Source organism: Pelodiscus sinensis, chromosome 1, assembly GCF_052426305.1.
Source record: "Pelodiscus sinensis isolate ZL-2025 chromosome 1, ASM5242630v1, whole genome shotgun sequence".
NCBI classification, from domain to species: Eukaryota; Metazoa; Chordata; order Testudines; family Trionychidae; genus Pelodiscus; species Pelodiscus sinensis.
This window is the reverse complement of record NC_143052.1, coordinates 210,160,118-210,177,507: the sequence shown is the minus strand read 5'-3', so window position 1 is coordinate 210,177,507 and position 17,390 is coordinate 210,160,118. Positions and strand designations below refer to the sequence as shown.

General features: G+C 42.2%; 1 protein-coding gene across 1 annotated transcript in view; it reads left to right on the top strand.

Moving 5' to 3' along the window:
* The window catches only part of PDK3 (pyruvate dehydrogenase kinase 3), a 73,812-nt gene that overhangs the window by 36,361 nt on the left and 20,061 nt on the right, over positions 1-17,390 (top strand). The window contains exons 4-5 of the mRNA XM_075913292.2: positions 6,648-6,832; positions 9,165-9,254. Coding sequence (XP_075769407.1) covers positions 6,648-6,832; positions 9,165-9,254 — 275 coding nt within the window. The remainder of the gene's footprint in view (positions 1-6,647; positions 6,833-9,164; positions 9,255-17,390) is intronic.

Below are 17,390 nucleotides of genomic sequence, written 5' to 3'. Positions count from 1 at the left end.
TTCTTTTCAAACATGACCCCTCCCTCTGTTCAGTGTTAATTTCTTTGTTTTCAGGTACAGGCAGTCCCCGAGTTACGCGGATCCAACTTATGTCGGATCCGCAGTTACGAACGGGGTTTGTTGCCCGTCTCCCTGGTCTGCTGGAGACCAGCAGACCAGGGAGACGGGAAGCAAAGCCTCTGAGGACGCCGGCAGCGGGACAGCCGCGGCACGTCTGGGCTGTCCGCTTCCCATGTGCTCCGCGGCTTTGCTCCACGTTTCCCCAGACTAGGGAGACGGGGAGCAAAGCCGGGGAGCACGCGGGCAGCGGACAGCCCAGACGTGCCGCGGCTGTCCCGCTGCCGGCGTCCTCAGAGGCTTTGCTCCCCGTCTCCCTGGTCTGCTGGTCTCACCAGGGAGACGGAGAGCAAAGCGGAGCAAAGCCGTGGAGCACGCAGGCAGCAGGACAGCCGCGGCGCGTCTAGGCTGTCCCGCTGCCCCCGTGCTCCGCGGCTTTGCTCCGGACGCCTGTGGTACAGCAGCTGGGGCACTGCTGGTTGGTCCCGTAGCGCCGCTCTGGGCGCTACTGGACCAACCCGGCAGCACCCCAGCTGCTCTGCCCCAGGCGTCCTGATTCAGCCACTGCTGGTCAGTTTCAGCAGCGGCTGAGTCAAGACGCCTGGGGCAGAGCAGCTGGGGTGCTGCTGGGTTGGTCCAGTAGCGCTGAGGAGCGGCGCTACTGGAGCAACCCAGCAGCACCCAAGCTGCTCTGCCCCAGGCGTCCCCAAGTCAGCCGCTGCTGAACTGACCAGCGGCTGACTACAGGAAGCCCGAGGCAGCGTTGCTCCTGGAATCAGCCGCTGATCAGTTTCAGCAGCAGCTGACTTGGGGATGCCTGGGGTTCTTAAGTTGAATCTGTATGTAAGAACTGGCATCCAGATTCAGCCTGTTGAAACTGATCCAGCGGCTGATTCCAGGAAGCCCGGGGCAGAGCAACTCTGCCTTGGGCTTCCTGTAGTCAGCCGCTGGTCAATTTCAGCAGCGGCTGAATCTGGATGCCAGTTCCGACTTCCATACAGATTCAACTTAAGAACAAACCTACAATCCCTATCTTGTACGTAACCCGGGGACTGCCTGTATTGTTAGTGTTATGGGAAAATAAAAAATGGAAAATAAAGGTTCTAAAGAACTGATAAAATGATTTTCCCCCTTTCTAACTTTGAGGAATGCTGTGAGATAAAGGAAAGAGGGACAGACTGGAGGTATCACTCTCTACTATGGATGTTACGTGGGTAATTGACCAATCGTGTAGTTGATACAAATTGTATCGACAACACTATTGATAACGTGAGGCATGAGCTGGTGGTATCCCCTCTGCGGCTTTGCAATTTAAATGTAGTAGGAGCCACGGTTAAACACAGAGTTTGTTGCTGCAATTAATACATGGCAGCAATTGGATCATTTTCAGACTACAAATCATGGTCAGGGATCATCAAAATTTTCATATAAGGCTGCAAGTTAACAAAATATGGCAGAGTACTACATAGAATGACATGTCACTTGTGCTGATTGTCAAAATGGTATCTCACAGTCTTCCTCAGTCGAATAACCCCTGTTGTATCCCTCTAACACTGTTGGTATGTGGCTGCTCAAAATCATCCACCAGGTGATTTTCCTCCATACTCCACCCTGTGGAAACTTTTCACCTAAACCTCACAAATATTATGGAGTACTCAGTAGGCTGCCATGAATATGGGAATATTTTTCTCATTTAGGCCTAACGTGCCATGAAGGCAGTACCAGCGTGCTTTTAATCTGCAAAACACACAATCTATTTTTATTCTGCATCTACTTAGCATACTGTTGAAGTTCTCCTTACTGTTGTCCAGTTTCCTTGTGTAAGGCTTCATGAGCCATGAAAGTAATGGGCACACTGAATCTCCCAGAATCACTGTAGGCATTTTCACATGCTCCATTGGAATCTTCTGGTCTGGAAAGAAAGAACCTGCTTGCAGTTTTCTGTACAGGCTCCATTGCAAAATGGTCTGGAGCCAAAATTGGGATATGTATGCTATCTGTTGTCACTGCGCAGTCACAAAATTCCATTTCTGCAAAGCCACGCAGTTTTACACACATTTCCATCTACGCATGACCCTCTGTGACAGGGGTGGGAAATAATTTTTGGCTGGGGGCCACTTCAAAAAGTTTTGAAGTGCCCCCGGCTGCCCGTAAGGGGCCAGAGCCTAAACCGGAAGGAACGGGGCCAGTACACTTCTGGGCTACACCACACATAGACCATGATTGGTCTGGGGGTGGGGGAGCCCCTTTGCCCCCCACTTCACAGTACGCACCCATGATGCGCCCTGGCGCATGCTCCTCGTAGGGCAGGAGGAGGCTTCGGGCGCTCCCCCTGTCACCAGGCCAATCCCCCCCCATCCCTGCCCTGCGAGGAGCATGCTGTACTTCAAAGTGCCACGCACTCCTCACAGGGCGGGAGGAGGCTTTGTGCGCTCCCCCACCCCCAGGCCAATCAGGGCCTGCGGGTGGGGAAGCTGCATGAAGCTTCCTTCGCCCTGCCCCCGCGAGAGTACAGCACTTTGAAGTGCCGTGCGCTCCTCGCGGGGGGGGGGGGGGGCGAGGGAGGAAGGGTGGAGGAAACTTCGCATGCTCCTCCCACCCCCCAGGCCAATCAGGGCTTGGGGGGCGGGGGAGCAGGTGACGTCTCCTCCCACTCTGCAAGGAGCGGGTAGCATTTTGAAGTGCAGCGTGCTCCTTGCAGGGAGGGAGGGAGCTTTTTCATGCTTCCGCGCTGGCTGGTTCAACCCGCTTGGCGGATGGATCCGGCCCACGGAGGCCCTTTTGCCCAACTCTGATCTATGATGTGTTCATAAATCACCACAACAGTAGAGGGCAGTACAGGATCACTCCTTTCAGACAGAGATGGCGGGTGCACAGTAAACAGGAGCCATTGAAAAATGGAATGATGGTTTGTAAAAAAACTACATCATAGGACATTGAGCCTGTACCCATGATGCACTATAGTCCACTCCACCTTCCCCACAATTCCTATCTGCAGAAGATGGCAAGTTGCACATTGAAATAGCTCCCACAGTGAACAGCTTCACTGTTGATGCTAGAGCACCAAACAACCATGCATCTGACGAAGTGGGTCTTTGCCCACGAAAGCTTATGCTCCTACACTTCAGTTAGTCTATAAGGTGCCACAGGACTCCTCGCTGCTTTTGCAGATTCAGACTAACACGGCTACCCCTCTGATACTAAACAACCATGTGCTTCATCAGCAGGAGGGTTGTCTGAACTTACACAAGTTATATAATCATAGTTTTGTTTGATCATCAGCATAACTTGCGCTGACAAACTCTGTAGTTTGTAGGCCTTAGAATACATAAATGTTAGTGACTAATGAGTCTTCCATCCTCTGTAACTTCATGCAGTCTAATGTATCATAATTTCCTCTTAAAGGTGGTGCTTAGGTTCTAATTTAATCAGTTACTCACTCAATTTGTCAAACAGAGTTCCTCCATGCTCATTATAAACCTACTGAGAATTTCCTCTAAAGTTAGTGTATAAAAAGAAACCTTAGCTTTTCAGACATAGCTACAAGTTAACAATAGCGTCACCATTTTTGCTTTCTTTTGAAAAGTGTGTTGCATTTGTTTCTGTTTGATTCTGAAAGGAGGAAAAAAGCATTCTTGTCAATGTAGTATTGATGGTCGTTAATGTCAATAAGAAAAATGGCAGAGCTGAACATAGCTACTTTTCATGTTTTGAGATTAAAAAAAATATTCAAATCATCCTTTTTAAAAAGGGGAATTTTTTGGGGTCAATATTTTGTACCTCAGAAGAATTGTATGTAAAAGGAAGGGATGATTCTTCAAATGTTGCATGTTTTAGTTTTCTTTGACAAGAAAGTTACATTTTCCTCTTTCAAATACATGTCTTCGTTTGCCTTGTATTGATATCATTAAAAAGAATACTCAAAAGTAGACACAAAACTTGATCTTCAAAGGGGAAGATACTGCAGGAAATTGGAGAAAGCACCATTGTATGTGTTCTGCCATCCAAAGGCATAAAAAGAATCTGATCAGAATTGTGTCTGTGCACATGTTGATACTGATCATTACTTAAACATAATCATTCTACCTACAGTAAAAACAAACTGTGGTTTACCTTTCCGGCAATTCAGATATCTAGCTAGTTGGTCTCTTCAGAGGAGGCTTGCTATTAGTCCACTATCTCCTGCAGAAGCAAAATGCAGGACAATGTAGCACTTTAAAGACTAACAAGATGGTTTATTAGATGATGAGCTTTCGTGGGCCAGACCCACTTCCTCAGATCAAATAGTGGAAGAAAGTAGTCACAACCATATATACCAAAGGATACAATTAAAAAAATGAACAAATATGAAAAGGACAAATCACATTTCAGAACAGAAGGGGGATGCAGGGGGGTGGGAAGGGGGAGGAAGGAAGGTAAGTGTCTGTGAATTGCTGATATTAAAGGTCGGGAGAGTGGGATGTTTGTGAGTTAATGGTATTACAGGTGATAATTGGGGAAACTGTCTTGGTAATGGGTGAGATAGTTCAAATTCTTGTTAAGTCCTTGTTGGCAAGTGTCGAATTTTAACATGAATGACAGTTCAGAGGATTCCCTTTCAAGTGCAGATGTAAAAGGTCTTTGTAGCAGAATGCAGGTGGCTAAGTCATTTAGAGAGTGTCCTTTCTGGTTAAAGTGGCAAGAAACTGTTTTCTCTTTGTGATCTTGTCTGATATCTGTTTTGTGGGCATTAATCCTTTGGCGAAGTGTCTGAGATGTTTGTCCAATGTACATAGCAGACGGACACTTTCGGCACATGATAGCATAGATTATATTTCTGGATGCGCAGGAATATGTGTTCTTGATCTTATAACTCACTTGGTTAGGTCCAATAATGGTATCAGCAGAATGAATATGTGGACAAAGCTGGCAGCGGGGTTTGTTGCAAGGGAAGGTACCAGGGTTGGTATTAGTGTGGTATGTCCTGTGGTGGTTGGTAAGAATCATCTTGAGGTTAGGTGGTTGTCTATAGGAGACTATGGGTCTGTCTCCCAGAGCCTCTTTGAGTATGGTATCCTGTTCCAATATAGGCTGTAGTTTATTGATAATGTGTTGGACAGGTTTAAGTTGGGGGTTGTAGGTGATGACAAGTGGTGTTCTATTGTTGGTTTTCTTGGGTCTGTCTTGAAGTAGATAGTTTCTAGGTATTCGTCTGGCTCTTTCAATTTGCTTTTTTATTTCTCTGGGTGGGTAGTTGAGATTTATAAATGCTTGGTAGAGATCCTGAAGCTTCTGGTCTCTGTCAGTGGGGTTAGAGCAGATGCGGTTGTATCGAAGGGCTTGGCTATAGACGATGGATCGTGTGGTGTGTTCTGGATGGGAGCTGGATGCATGTAGGTAACTGTATGAGTCAGTGGGTTTTCTGTAGAGAGTGGTGTCTAATTTTCCATTGTTGATTTGTACGGTGGTGTCCAGGAAGTGGATCTCTCGTGTAGAATGGTCCAGGCTGAGGTTGATGGTGGGGTGTAGGTTGTTGAAATCTCTGTGGAATATCTCCAGTGTTTCTTGGCCATGTGTCCAGATCATAAAGATGTCATCGATGTACCGTAGGTAGAGGAGGGTGAAAGGGGACGGGAGTTGAGGAAACGTTGTTCTAGGTCAGCCATAAAGATGTTAGCATACTGTGGGGCCATGCGTGTACCCATGGCTGTGCCGCTGATCTGGAGGTATAAGTTGTTCTCAAACTGGAAATAATTGTGGGTGAGAACAAAGTTACATAGGTCTGCTATCAGGTTGGCAGTAGTGTCCTCTGGGATAGTGTTTCTAATTGCTTGTAGTCCGTCTTCATGTGGGATGTTGGTATATAGAGCTTCTACATCCATGGTGGCAAGGATGGTATTATTGGGGAGGTTATCGATGTTTTGTAGTTTCCTTAGGAAGTCAGTAGTGTCTCGGAGATAGCTGGGGGTATTGGTTACGAAGGGTTTGAGAAGAGTGTCTACATAGCTGGATAGACCAGTAGTGAGCGTGCCAATACCAGAGATGATGGGACGTCCGGGGTGCCCAGGTTTATGGATCTTGGGAAGTAGATAGAACAATCCTGGTCGGGGGTCAGAAGGTGATTCTGTGAGGATTTGTTCCCGAGTAGCTGTGGGGAGGCTTTTAAGGAGACAGTGTAGTTTCTTTTGGTAGTCCAAGGTGGGGTCAGAGGGGAGAGGTTTGTAAAATGTGGTGTTTGAGAGTTGTCTGGTTGCCTCCTGGTTATAGTCGGCCTTATTCATATTTGTGAGTAAGTGTTCTGGATTGATAGGGAAGAATGATCTGGGGAAAACACAATTTTATGTACATTTTTGTGGGACATAACTTGAATCATTCAGAGGTCTTGAATGTTTACACTAGTTTGAGCATACAGTTGCACAATATATTTCCCTTTAGCATGGTGTAGTAGATAGTAATGTAGCAAGACTTTTGTTTCTTTGATACATTTTTAGAGACCATGAAGGATAAACAAGAAGAGACTGTCTTACATGTGAATGAATAGTTTAAAACAGTGGAATAAGATGTAGAGATTCCTGCTATTCTAACATTGTTTCTACTTTTGTGTTTTTCAGCTTTTTAGACGTTTTAATCAAAGTAAGGAACAGACACAATGATGTGGTTCCTACAATGGCTCAAGGGGTGATTGAGTACAAGGAAAAGTATGGCTTTGATCCATTTGTTAGCAGTAACATCCAGTATTTTCTAGATAGGTTCTACACCAACCGCATCTCTTTCCGCATGCTTATTAACCAGCACAGTAAGTACTTTGCTTTGCTTTTCAATTTGGAGGAATAATTAGTTGTTGCTTATGTACCCAAAATGACAGCATTGATTTTGCCTTCCTCGCACCAATGACTATTTTTAACATTCTGAGGTGAAGATAAAGATGGTAGATGATCTACTGTCAGTTTATTTAAGTAGTGCAGTATTTTTGAGGCATTTTTCTAGAAATGAATCTGAACCACAAAGTAGAGTAACAGCCCTGTATTTCAAAGTGATGGGCTTGCAGGTAAATTCTACTCTTCTGTTTTGTCAATGTGACTAAAAATTTTTTTCACCTTGTTAGCGGATTCATTGTGCGAGATGATGAACAAAGTATTTTTAGGTACTAGTAAAATAACTACATCTTTTCTGCCTACCAGTCCACTCTCTAGATTTGACACATATTTCACCATCAAATACAAAAGTCTTCCACCTTTTCAGTTTTGTCATGCTTGTGAATAAAGTTTGTTCACTGTGCATATTTTAAGAGCTAAATATTTCCAACAAATTATGCTGTCTTTCCTGCTCTTACTCCACCAACCTCTTTTTTTCTTGTCTTCTAAAGAAACTGTATTTCTCACTTGAGATTTTTATTTTTATTCTTCCCTTTATTAATCAACACAGTAGTTCTAATGTGAGAGAAGCATGCAAATTAGATTCCGAGATTTGTGCTGGTTACATATCCATTTTTAGTATTCATCTTGTAGCGTGAATGGAATTATTTAGCTCCAGTAGCCAGTATCTGTTGCTTTTCAAAGTCAAGGTCATTCTTATGATCTCTTGAAAGTGCATCTTTGTATTGGCTCCATGTTTTCATTCCTGTCCAGTATCTTGCTGTTTGTGACATCTTAGAAACATGGGCATGCGACATAGGATAGGGAAAACATTAAGCCCAAGGCATTAAACTAACAATGATGTATGTATGCAGTAACTTTTATTTATAATGTGTCCAGTGAAAGAGATGCTAAATGCATGAGTACTACAAGGCTAAAAAGATGAGAATAGTATAGTCACTTAGTAGTAAATCAGGCCAGACATGAAAAGGAAGATGACAAAGCTAGATGAATAAAAAGGTCCCTCTGAGAAAATAAGTGTTAATAAATAAAGGCTTTGTACTATTACAATTTGTAGGCCTAGTTTAGACACACCAGTTGCACCTGTTTAACTATAATGCTAAACTGATTTTGTTAGTTGGTACAACTTGAGTCTGGAGACTCATACTGATTTAAACCTGGCTTAGCATTTTAACTGGTACAGCTTTGCAGTAGTTTAACTAAAGCAGTTTAATATCACACCTTTCATTAAACTGGTGGGATTTCTTTGTGTAGATAATCTCTAGTGATCCACCCTTGATTTGCTAAGGGCAATTGGCTCTTTTCTCACGTGTTGAGAGAAACAAGAGGTTTCATGTAATTTGGCCTTGACCCTGACAGAGTTCTGTTTAATACAGGGCTACTCAACATGCAGCCCATGGCTCATTTGTTTGTGGCCCACAGTGTGGTTTGGATTTACACGGGGCTCAACACACGGCCTGTGGGTGGGAGCCAAAACAAAAAAGTAGTCAATATAATGGTCTTTTGTTGATATGTGTTTTAGTAGTTACATTCCTGGACTGTCATTGCTCATTTAAAAGTTCTGTCATATGGGTAGAAACTGGGTAAATATTGCATTTTATTAATATAATCAAAACTGACTTAAATGGGGCCTGTGTGTTGTGTAGTCTTGCCTTAATCTTTGTATTCATGCCTGCAAATGTGAAAGAAGCTTATTTGCATATATTTACATGTATATTTGCATAAAGTTGCGGCTCTCAGCATGTGCTGTGAGTATCATTGTGGCCCCCAGGGCTTCCAAAGTTGAGTAGCCCTGGTTTAATAGATGGTTGACAAATGGGTGCTAAATATTAGAAACCTTGTATACCTAATCTAATTTGCAGTTCCACCTACTGGGACCTTCTTCTTGAAGTGTCCCTAATTGTGATAACTGTGCATTGAGATAATTATATGGAGGAAGCATTTCACAATTCAGTTGTCTAGTCTAGTCTATCCTGAGAAATATGAGACTTTGTCTTCTGGATGGACGTGAATAGACTCCAGTGCATTAATTTTTCATATTGTATCTGATATTGCAAGCTGTAATTAGTAAATAAAGTGGGGGTTTTTTTCGGTAGAGAGAGGGGCAATAGTCTAGATCAGGGACTGACATTATGGAAGCGTATCTTTTTTGCAGCGTGATGCTGACTCTTGTCAACACATCTGATTTAACTTTTCTGTGTTGTTTTAAATGCAATATCTGTTCATATAACTGACAATTCTTTTTCTTATTAGCTCTTCTTTTTGGTGGAGATACTAATCCTGCTCATCCAAAGCATATTGGGAGTATTGATCCAACCTGTAATGTGGCTGACGTAGTAAAAGGTAATGATATACATTTAACGTATATTATGTTTCAAACTCCAATTTACAGTTATATAACTAGTTAAGGTGTCCAAGGCAGAAGATTGAGTTCCGTTTAATTAAACAAACAAACAAAAACAAACCACCAAGGAATAATATATATTCAGTTGCTTATAATGAGGCCATAAATAAATAAAGGCTTTGTCCTATCAAAGATTCTAATAAAATGAACAATATGTAGCTCCAATATCACTTTTCGTCTGTGCAGTTACCTCCTTTTTAAAAAACAACAAATGGTCTGGTAGCACTTTGTAGACTAACAAAACATGTAGATGGTATCATGAGCTTTCGTGGGCACAGCTCCGGTCATCTGAAGAAGTGGGTTGTGCCCATGAAAGCTCTTGATAACATCTATATGTTTTGTTAGTCTATAAAGTGCTACTAGAATAGATCATTTGTTGTTTTTTAAGTTTACCCTGACAGACTAATTTGGCTCCCCTCTGCAGCTCCTTTTTAAAGATAGAGAAACCGAGTCTGTGGTAGTAAAGTCTTGCTGAAGGATACATAGCAGGCCAGGGGAAGAAATGGAGCTAGAACTCATGTCCTAGCCTAGTGCTTTATCTACTCAACCACTCTTTCTAGTGGTCTCAAAATCTAAAAATGTGAAACTAATGGAATGTTAATATAACTACAAAAATGGAATTATAATTCACACTATGAGAACAGATTAAAAGGGGCAGCAGCAGACTTCAACCTTTCCTTATGCTTGATATGCTGGTTAAACTATTTTCCAAAAAGTATTTAAAAGTATAGATTTTATTTGCTGTCCTTCATAAAGGAAATCAAGGTAGTTCTCTGTTCTTGTACAGTATTCAAGTAAGGCTGTACAATAAAGACACAAACTCCTTAAGAAAGTGAGGTTATAATACAGGAATAATCTTGAGATATTTAGAAACTCTTAGCTTGTGTGTTTAGGTACTACACATATAGGAATATTTTGATATTCTTGTACACCTTGTCATGCAGTGTCACTCTCATGGACTATATGCGTATGTGTGTAAACACTCACATGTTCCATATGAACATAAATGCACATGCATATCAGTTTTATATGCACATGAATGGAGCATATATACATACACATGCTTCATACACAGAATACAATAATACGTACCCAATGTTTGTATCTGAATTCTGAGCTAATACATTCTCATTTGAAGCCATATTGGCCCACTGTGCCAGTATGGTAATCTAGTGGAAGAACACTGGGATGCCATATGAGATCTGATGTTGGGCTTTAAATCTCGACCCTTAATTGTCAGGTTGACACAAGCTATGAACATAGTGGAAGCGGAAAGCATTCACACTTATGGGAGGAGGTATCTTTTCATACTGTTCTCTGTTCATCTCATTTCATCATATTAGCTCAAGGAGTACCACTGTTTGACTGTAAGGGAGTGTGACCACAGTGTTTTCAAAGGCGGGAGAAAAATGAAGAAAATAGTTGGAGGGAATCCTTAGGGCTAGGAAAGAGTATTAGAGGATCCTTGTGAAGAAAGGAAAGACACCATGTGAGAAACTAGTGAAGCACAAAGCACCTTATTATAACTATTGATTTTATCCATGCTTGTACCTGAAAGTGTTGTTTTGATATATGTTATAAAATACATAATTTGTGTAAGCAACAGTATAGAAATTGAGGTATATTAAAAAGAAAGAAAAAAAGGATGCATTAAACTCTACAGAGCAATAGAGACTCTAATACAGCAAAATTAAAAACATTTTTTAATGTTTAAGTAGCAACTGCATACTAATTGCATAGCACTGATTGCTTGAACATAGTTCCACTTGCACTATGATTCTTTATTTTACCCTGTGTTATACATTTGTGTGTCAGTGGATGTGTGTGTAATGTTTCACCAACAATTTTGCTGCTTTATAAGCATTTGAAAATTAATATTAACCTTACCCCAGTTTTCTTTTTGGAGTAAGTGTCAATCCCAAAGTGAGCTAATTGAGCTTTTTTTTAAAGCAGTGTTTGAATGTTTGGTAAAACCATGTGATATTGATTGTATAAATTATAAGTAACCATAAATTACAGATCTTAAGAATAAATTATAAGAGTTTGCATTGTTTTGTTATCACGAAAGGATTCAACCTCCCCAGAATAGATTCACCTTTTCTTTCATTTATATGAAATCGTTGCAGTTGCAAATTCTTCACAAATTAAAATTTTCCAGTATACGTAATAATTGGTGAAACAATTTATTTTTATAGGTTAATAATGGCTGCCTTATAAGAAGTGCTGTTCAGTCTACTGTATTTTCAAGAAGGCCGTTGTCTGCATTGTGTTGCGGTTTTTGTCAGCACATGGAGATATGGCATTTGATTACCAAAGCAGGAAATATCAAAATGGGTTCTTGATGTTTTTTTATTTTGTTTCTCTTCTAAACCATAGTAGTTATTGATGCCATATTGATAAGGGTTGACATTTAAGATACTGTAATTCTGTATTACATTATTTAAATCTAACAAGGGTTGGTGAATTATGGTATATAGTCTAGTTCTTGTTCTAGTGAGACAGTAGCACTGCTAGTTAATGAGTTGATGAATAGTTGTTTTTTGATTTATTGGCTGAACTGAAAAATTAGAAGGGGGAAAAAAACCATTTTCAAACTGAAACTTGTTTTTTTTCTTGATAAAACAAAACTGAACAATTTTTGGTTTAGATCAAATGAAATATTATTTTGAATGTCAATTTGAAATGACATTTTGAAACAAAACGTTGAAATAAAATGACAGTTTTAGCTGGAAAAACCCCAAACAATGAAAATTTCAACAATTTGCTGATTTTGACACAAGCTTTCAGTTTCTGTGCCTCCTAATATGTATTTGTTGGGAAATATACTATTTGCAAAAGTAAGTTACCTACCTCTAGTTGAGACTAGCTTACTGATTTTTCCAAGTGCTCTAAAGTCCACATGCTTATTTTTTGAAAGTTGATTTGCCTTGAGGAGATTTGGGGACAGGGATAATACAGGCTGAACCTCCTTTGTCCTGCACTCTCAGGACATGAGTTTGCCACAGAGTTTGCCAGACAAGGGGAGGTCAAGGCTCCCTACCTGGGAGTAGGATTTTGTACCCAGCTAGGACTGCACTCCCTGCCACCTCTCCTGCTGCATTTAGTCACCCCTTCCTCCACACTTCACCGGCCCCGGATAGGGTCTGCCCCACTGTCTCCAGCCCTAGTCGGGGCTGTACACCCCACAACCCTGGCCCAGGCTGCACTCCCTGCTGCCAGCCCTGGCTGGGACTGTGCTCCTGGCTACTGACCCTGCTGCCTTCAGTCCCAACTGGGGCTCCACCCCCGCACACACCCTACCAGCCCTGACCAGAGCTGTGTTCCCTGCACCTCACCAGCCCCAGCTGCAGTGGTGCTCCCTACCTCACCTGGCCAGAGCTGAGTTCTTAGGGTTTGTCTACACTGCAGGGCTTAACTCGAAATAAGCTATGCAAATTGAGCTATTGTGTATCTTATTTCAAAATAGCTTATTTCCAAATAGGGAACGTCTACACAGCAGTTATTTCAAAATAGAGCGCTCTTCCTCCGACTTCCCTTACTCCTCGTACAATGAGGGTTACAGGAGTCGGAATAAGAAGTCCTCCAGCTTGACAATATTCTGACACTATTTTGAAATAACGTAGTCCGTGTCTACATAGCAGACAGTTATTTCGAAATAGTGTACCCATAACTGCTGGCCTTGCAGCTTCTAGCCCCGGTTGGGGCTAAGCTCCTGGACCTCAGCCTGGGCCAGGACTGTGCGCTCCCCACTGCCAGCCCACCCTGGGCTTCAATTCTGAACCAGGCCAGCTGGGGCTTTCTGGTCCAGAAATATCTGTGATCCTGCCGGATTTTGGAGGTTCAACCTGTAGTCAAAATTTGAGGTCATCTGAAGAAGCAGCACCCCAAATAGTCAACCAAAACAAAAAAGTGATGTCAGCATTTCACAGTTCTTAATGTTTCATGCATATTCCTGAAGCTTATCCTATCACTCTGATCCTCCCCAAACTGATACAGTCTGGTTGAGTTGATCAGAGTTAGTATGTCTGGCACCAACTGTCCCTTTTGGAAGAATATTTATTGGATCTACATTGTAGCTCAGATGAAGCTGAAAAGCCAGATAAAGTCATATGTAGCTACAGTGGGATTAGGGCTCTGTCACAAGACATTGATTGGAGGCACTTGGCAGAATAACTGGATAGTTCACGATGATAGCAAATGAATCTGAGAAATACCAATTTACAGTGAGTTTGAGCTCTGCCCTTATATACATTTCAAAGAATGTATATTGTGTACATAGAATCATAGAAGTGTAGGACTGGAAGGGACATTAAAAGGTCTTCTAGTCCAGTCCTTTTCACCAAAGGCAATACTAAATAACTAGAACTTTCCTGATGAGTGTTTTTCTAACCTATTCTTAAAAACCTTCAATGATGGAAAAGCAACAAGGAGTGCTGGGCATAGGTTCTAGAGCACAAAAGCTTATGCCCAATAAATTTGTTAGTTGTTAAGGTGTCACAGGACTCCTCATTGTTTTTGTGAAACAAACTAACATGGCTACTCCTCTGTTTGCTTCATTAATACTCCTGTGGCAATTTGTTCCAGTACTTAACTGCCCTGGTAAGAATTTTTTCTTAATGTCCAACCTAAACCTCTCTTGCTGCAATTTAAGTTCATTGCTTCTGGTCCTATCTTCAGAGATTAACAATTTTTTATGTTCTTGAAAACTGATGTGTCTCCCATTCCCAGTCGTCTTTTCTCCAAACTAAACAGACCCATAGTTTTTGTTTCAGCTTTTTTTCATAGGTCATGTTTTCTAGACCTTTAAGTATTAGTTGCTTTCATCCTGCTCTCTGCATGGTCAGCTTCCGGAAGTTGTGCCCTGAGGATAGAATATTTTGATTAAAATCCATGTTCTGAAACCCACATGCTTCCCCATATTTGTTAGAAGTATTGCCAAGGAAAATGTAATTAATTAAATAGAGGGAAGATGAAAGACTCTAGAAGCATCAGCATTCAGATACTGTAATTATGATGCATGCTTCTCATCCCATTCCTGACTAGTGGGGCTGTGTGTGATCAAAGAAAAGCAAGTATCTGTGATGCTCAGCAGTGTCACTGTGATCAAAGGGATTGCTGAGCATCATGATAAGCACCCAGATTAGAGAGTCCTGTTCTAAGGACAGGTGTATGGTTGACACTGTAACACAGCATTAGGATACTGCCATTAGTCCAAATAGTAACTTATATTATGAAAAATAAACACAGAATACACATTTTAGGTCTCTACAATAATTCATTTAAACCCATACAAGACAATGGTCCACACCTAACAGTTTCACCCTTCTAAGTGAGTTCTTTAAGTACTTTTCAATATGTGCTCCACTGTTGGTAGCCACATTTCCTGTGCTCTGGACACTGGAATCTTTCAAGAGGGATAAGGGATGTTTCGGAAAAGGCTTTATTTTCCAAAAGATCAGCATCTAGACTGGCACTTGTCTCTGGCAAAGCTCCGTGCTGAAAAAAAGCGGCTGCCATTTTTATGCTAATGAAGCGCGGGAGATTTAAATCCCCGCTTCATTAGCAATTGCGATACGTCTAATTTACATCCCTTTTCCAAAAAAGGGATGTAGTCTAGACGTAGCCAGGGATTATAGGGAGGAATGCTCTACCTAGTACTCACCGGTCCCCTTTTTGGCTTAATATACAATTTGCCTATTGTTCTCACCTCTACCTTTACTGGGCTCCTGGGGTCTCTCCAGACATTAGAATGCCTTCCTCTATCCACTCTAGAGATGAATTGCCCTCCATCAACACCATCATATCTAGATAACTACAAAACTTTTCAGGATCTCTTCAGGAGAATGGCTGAAACATTTCACACATACAGAATGGGAAGAGACAGTCTGGGAAGGAGTACGGCAGAAAGGGAGCTAGGGGTTATAATGGACCACAAGTTAAATATGAGTCAGCAGTGTGATGCTGTTGCAAAGAAAGCAAACATGATTCTGGGATGTATTAACAGGTGTGTTGTGAGCAATATACGAGAAGTCATTCTTCTGCTCTACTCTGCACTGGTTAGGCCTCAGTTGGAGTATTGTGTCCAGTTCTGGGCACCGCATTTCAAGAAAGATGTGGAAAAATTGGAGAGGGTCCAGAGAAGAGCAACGAGAATGACTAAAGGTCTAGAGAACATGAACTATGAGGGAAGGCTGAAGGAATTGGGTTTGTTTAGTTTAGGACTGAGAAGATTCAGGGGGGACATGATAGCCGTTTTCAGATATCTAAAAGGGTGTCATAAGGAGGAGGGAGAAAACTTGTTCATCTTGGCCTCTGAGGATAGAACAAGAAGCAATGGGCTTAAACTGCAGCAAGGGAGGTTTAGGTTGGACATTAGGAAAAAGTTCCTAAATGTCAGGGTAGTCAAACACTGGACTAAATTGCCCAGGGAGGTTGTGGAATCCCCATCTGTGGAGATATTTAAGAGTAGATTAGCTAAATGTCTATCAGGGATGGTCTAGACAGTATTTGGTCCTGCCATGAGGATGACCTCTCGAGGTCCCTTCCAGTCCTAGTATTCTATGATTCGAGATGCAGGTACATGATATTAATAAAAAATAGCAGAAATCTAGACATTCTGTATACTTCATTATTGGAAAGACTGGCTAGGTCAGTTAATGCGCATGTTTTGAACAGGGGTGTAAAATCCTGTTTAATTGGTTAACCGGTTAAACATATTGTTTAATTGGTTAACCAATTTAAGGGGAGCACAGGAAGGGGCTGCACTGGTTGAACTTGATCAGCCTCTGCCTGCGGGCCATGGCATCCTGCTGCTGTCCGAGAACATATGAATCAATAAAACTTCAAGCCTATGCCAAAAGAAAAAGAAACAAAGAATATGCCTTCCTTCCAGAAAGGTCCAAATGTTTCCAGTCCAGTGGATCTCATTGATGTTGATGGCTGTGGGAATTGATCATGTTCACCATGATGGAGTTGGGTGAAAGGTAGAACAAGAGGAACTCAGTCTTCTGCACTGAGACATAATATTTTTTGTCTGCCCATGTGCAAGTAGGTGCCCCTGACACAGGTTTGCCAAATGGTTCTTGTCAGGTCTGGATTGTCTAGATTAATGGTTGGGCAATCTTTGAGGGAGAGGATGATGAATGGGGTATGTCAAGGAGATGGTGGTGGATGTCCTTGACTTTCCCTAGTGATATTCGCCTTTTCTAGTCAATGGGAGCTGTGGAAAGCGGCAGACTGGCCTATGCTACTTGCACTAGGTCCTCTTGGATGGAACAGGTGAACCACAACCAATGGGAGCTGTAAGGCTCTGTGCCTATGGACACTTAGATTAAAAAATGTGTCTCCCGGCTCTGCCAGTGGCTTACCTGAGCAGGCTCGCAACTCAGCTTTGAAAACTCCTGACCTGGACTGTTGAATTCCAGCAATACTGATTCATTTGGTGCCATTGACAGTACCAGGAGGGATGGAGATCTTGTCCATTTTGGTTGCTGTGGTGCCTTATGAGGTATAGATGACAGTATTAATGTAGGATCATGTATTGGCAACATCTTTTTAGAGAAGTGCTTATTATTGTCCTTTTCCTTGGGTGCTGTTGACTTGATGCCTATGCCCATTCGGTCTATGGGCTTGTCAGTTGTGCTTGATGCTTCGGTCTTATGAACTGTGGGTACTGGTCTGAGAAGGTATTTGTTCTGTCAGCATAAAGTGTGCCAGAGATTATTTGCAGCTATCTAAGGGCTCACTGTAGGGACTTCCCACTCTTGTTTTAATGATCTGCGAGAGGGGTCAGTGGCTTGTTTCTTCAGTCCACAGCCATTAGATGTTTAGGGCTGAGGAGATGATTCACATTTGCCAGGTAACTTTTGGTGTGGATCCAGAGAGCCAACTCCATGAAGATAATCTTCTCTGAGTAATTTGTTCTTATGAGTCTGGGGTTTGAGTTCACAGAGTCCATACTTTTGTTGTGGCCTTTCCTGAAGCAGTGAATGCACTGGGAATGCTTGTCTGCAACAGGGATCACAACTTTGCAAGAGAGGCGCTAGAAGCCTGGTGAACTGGGCATCCCACTGGAG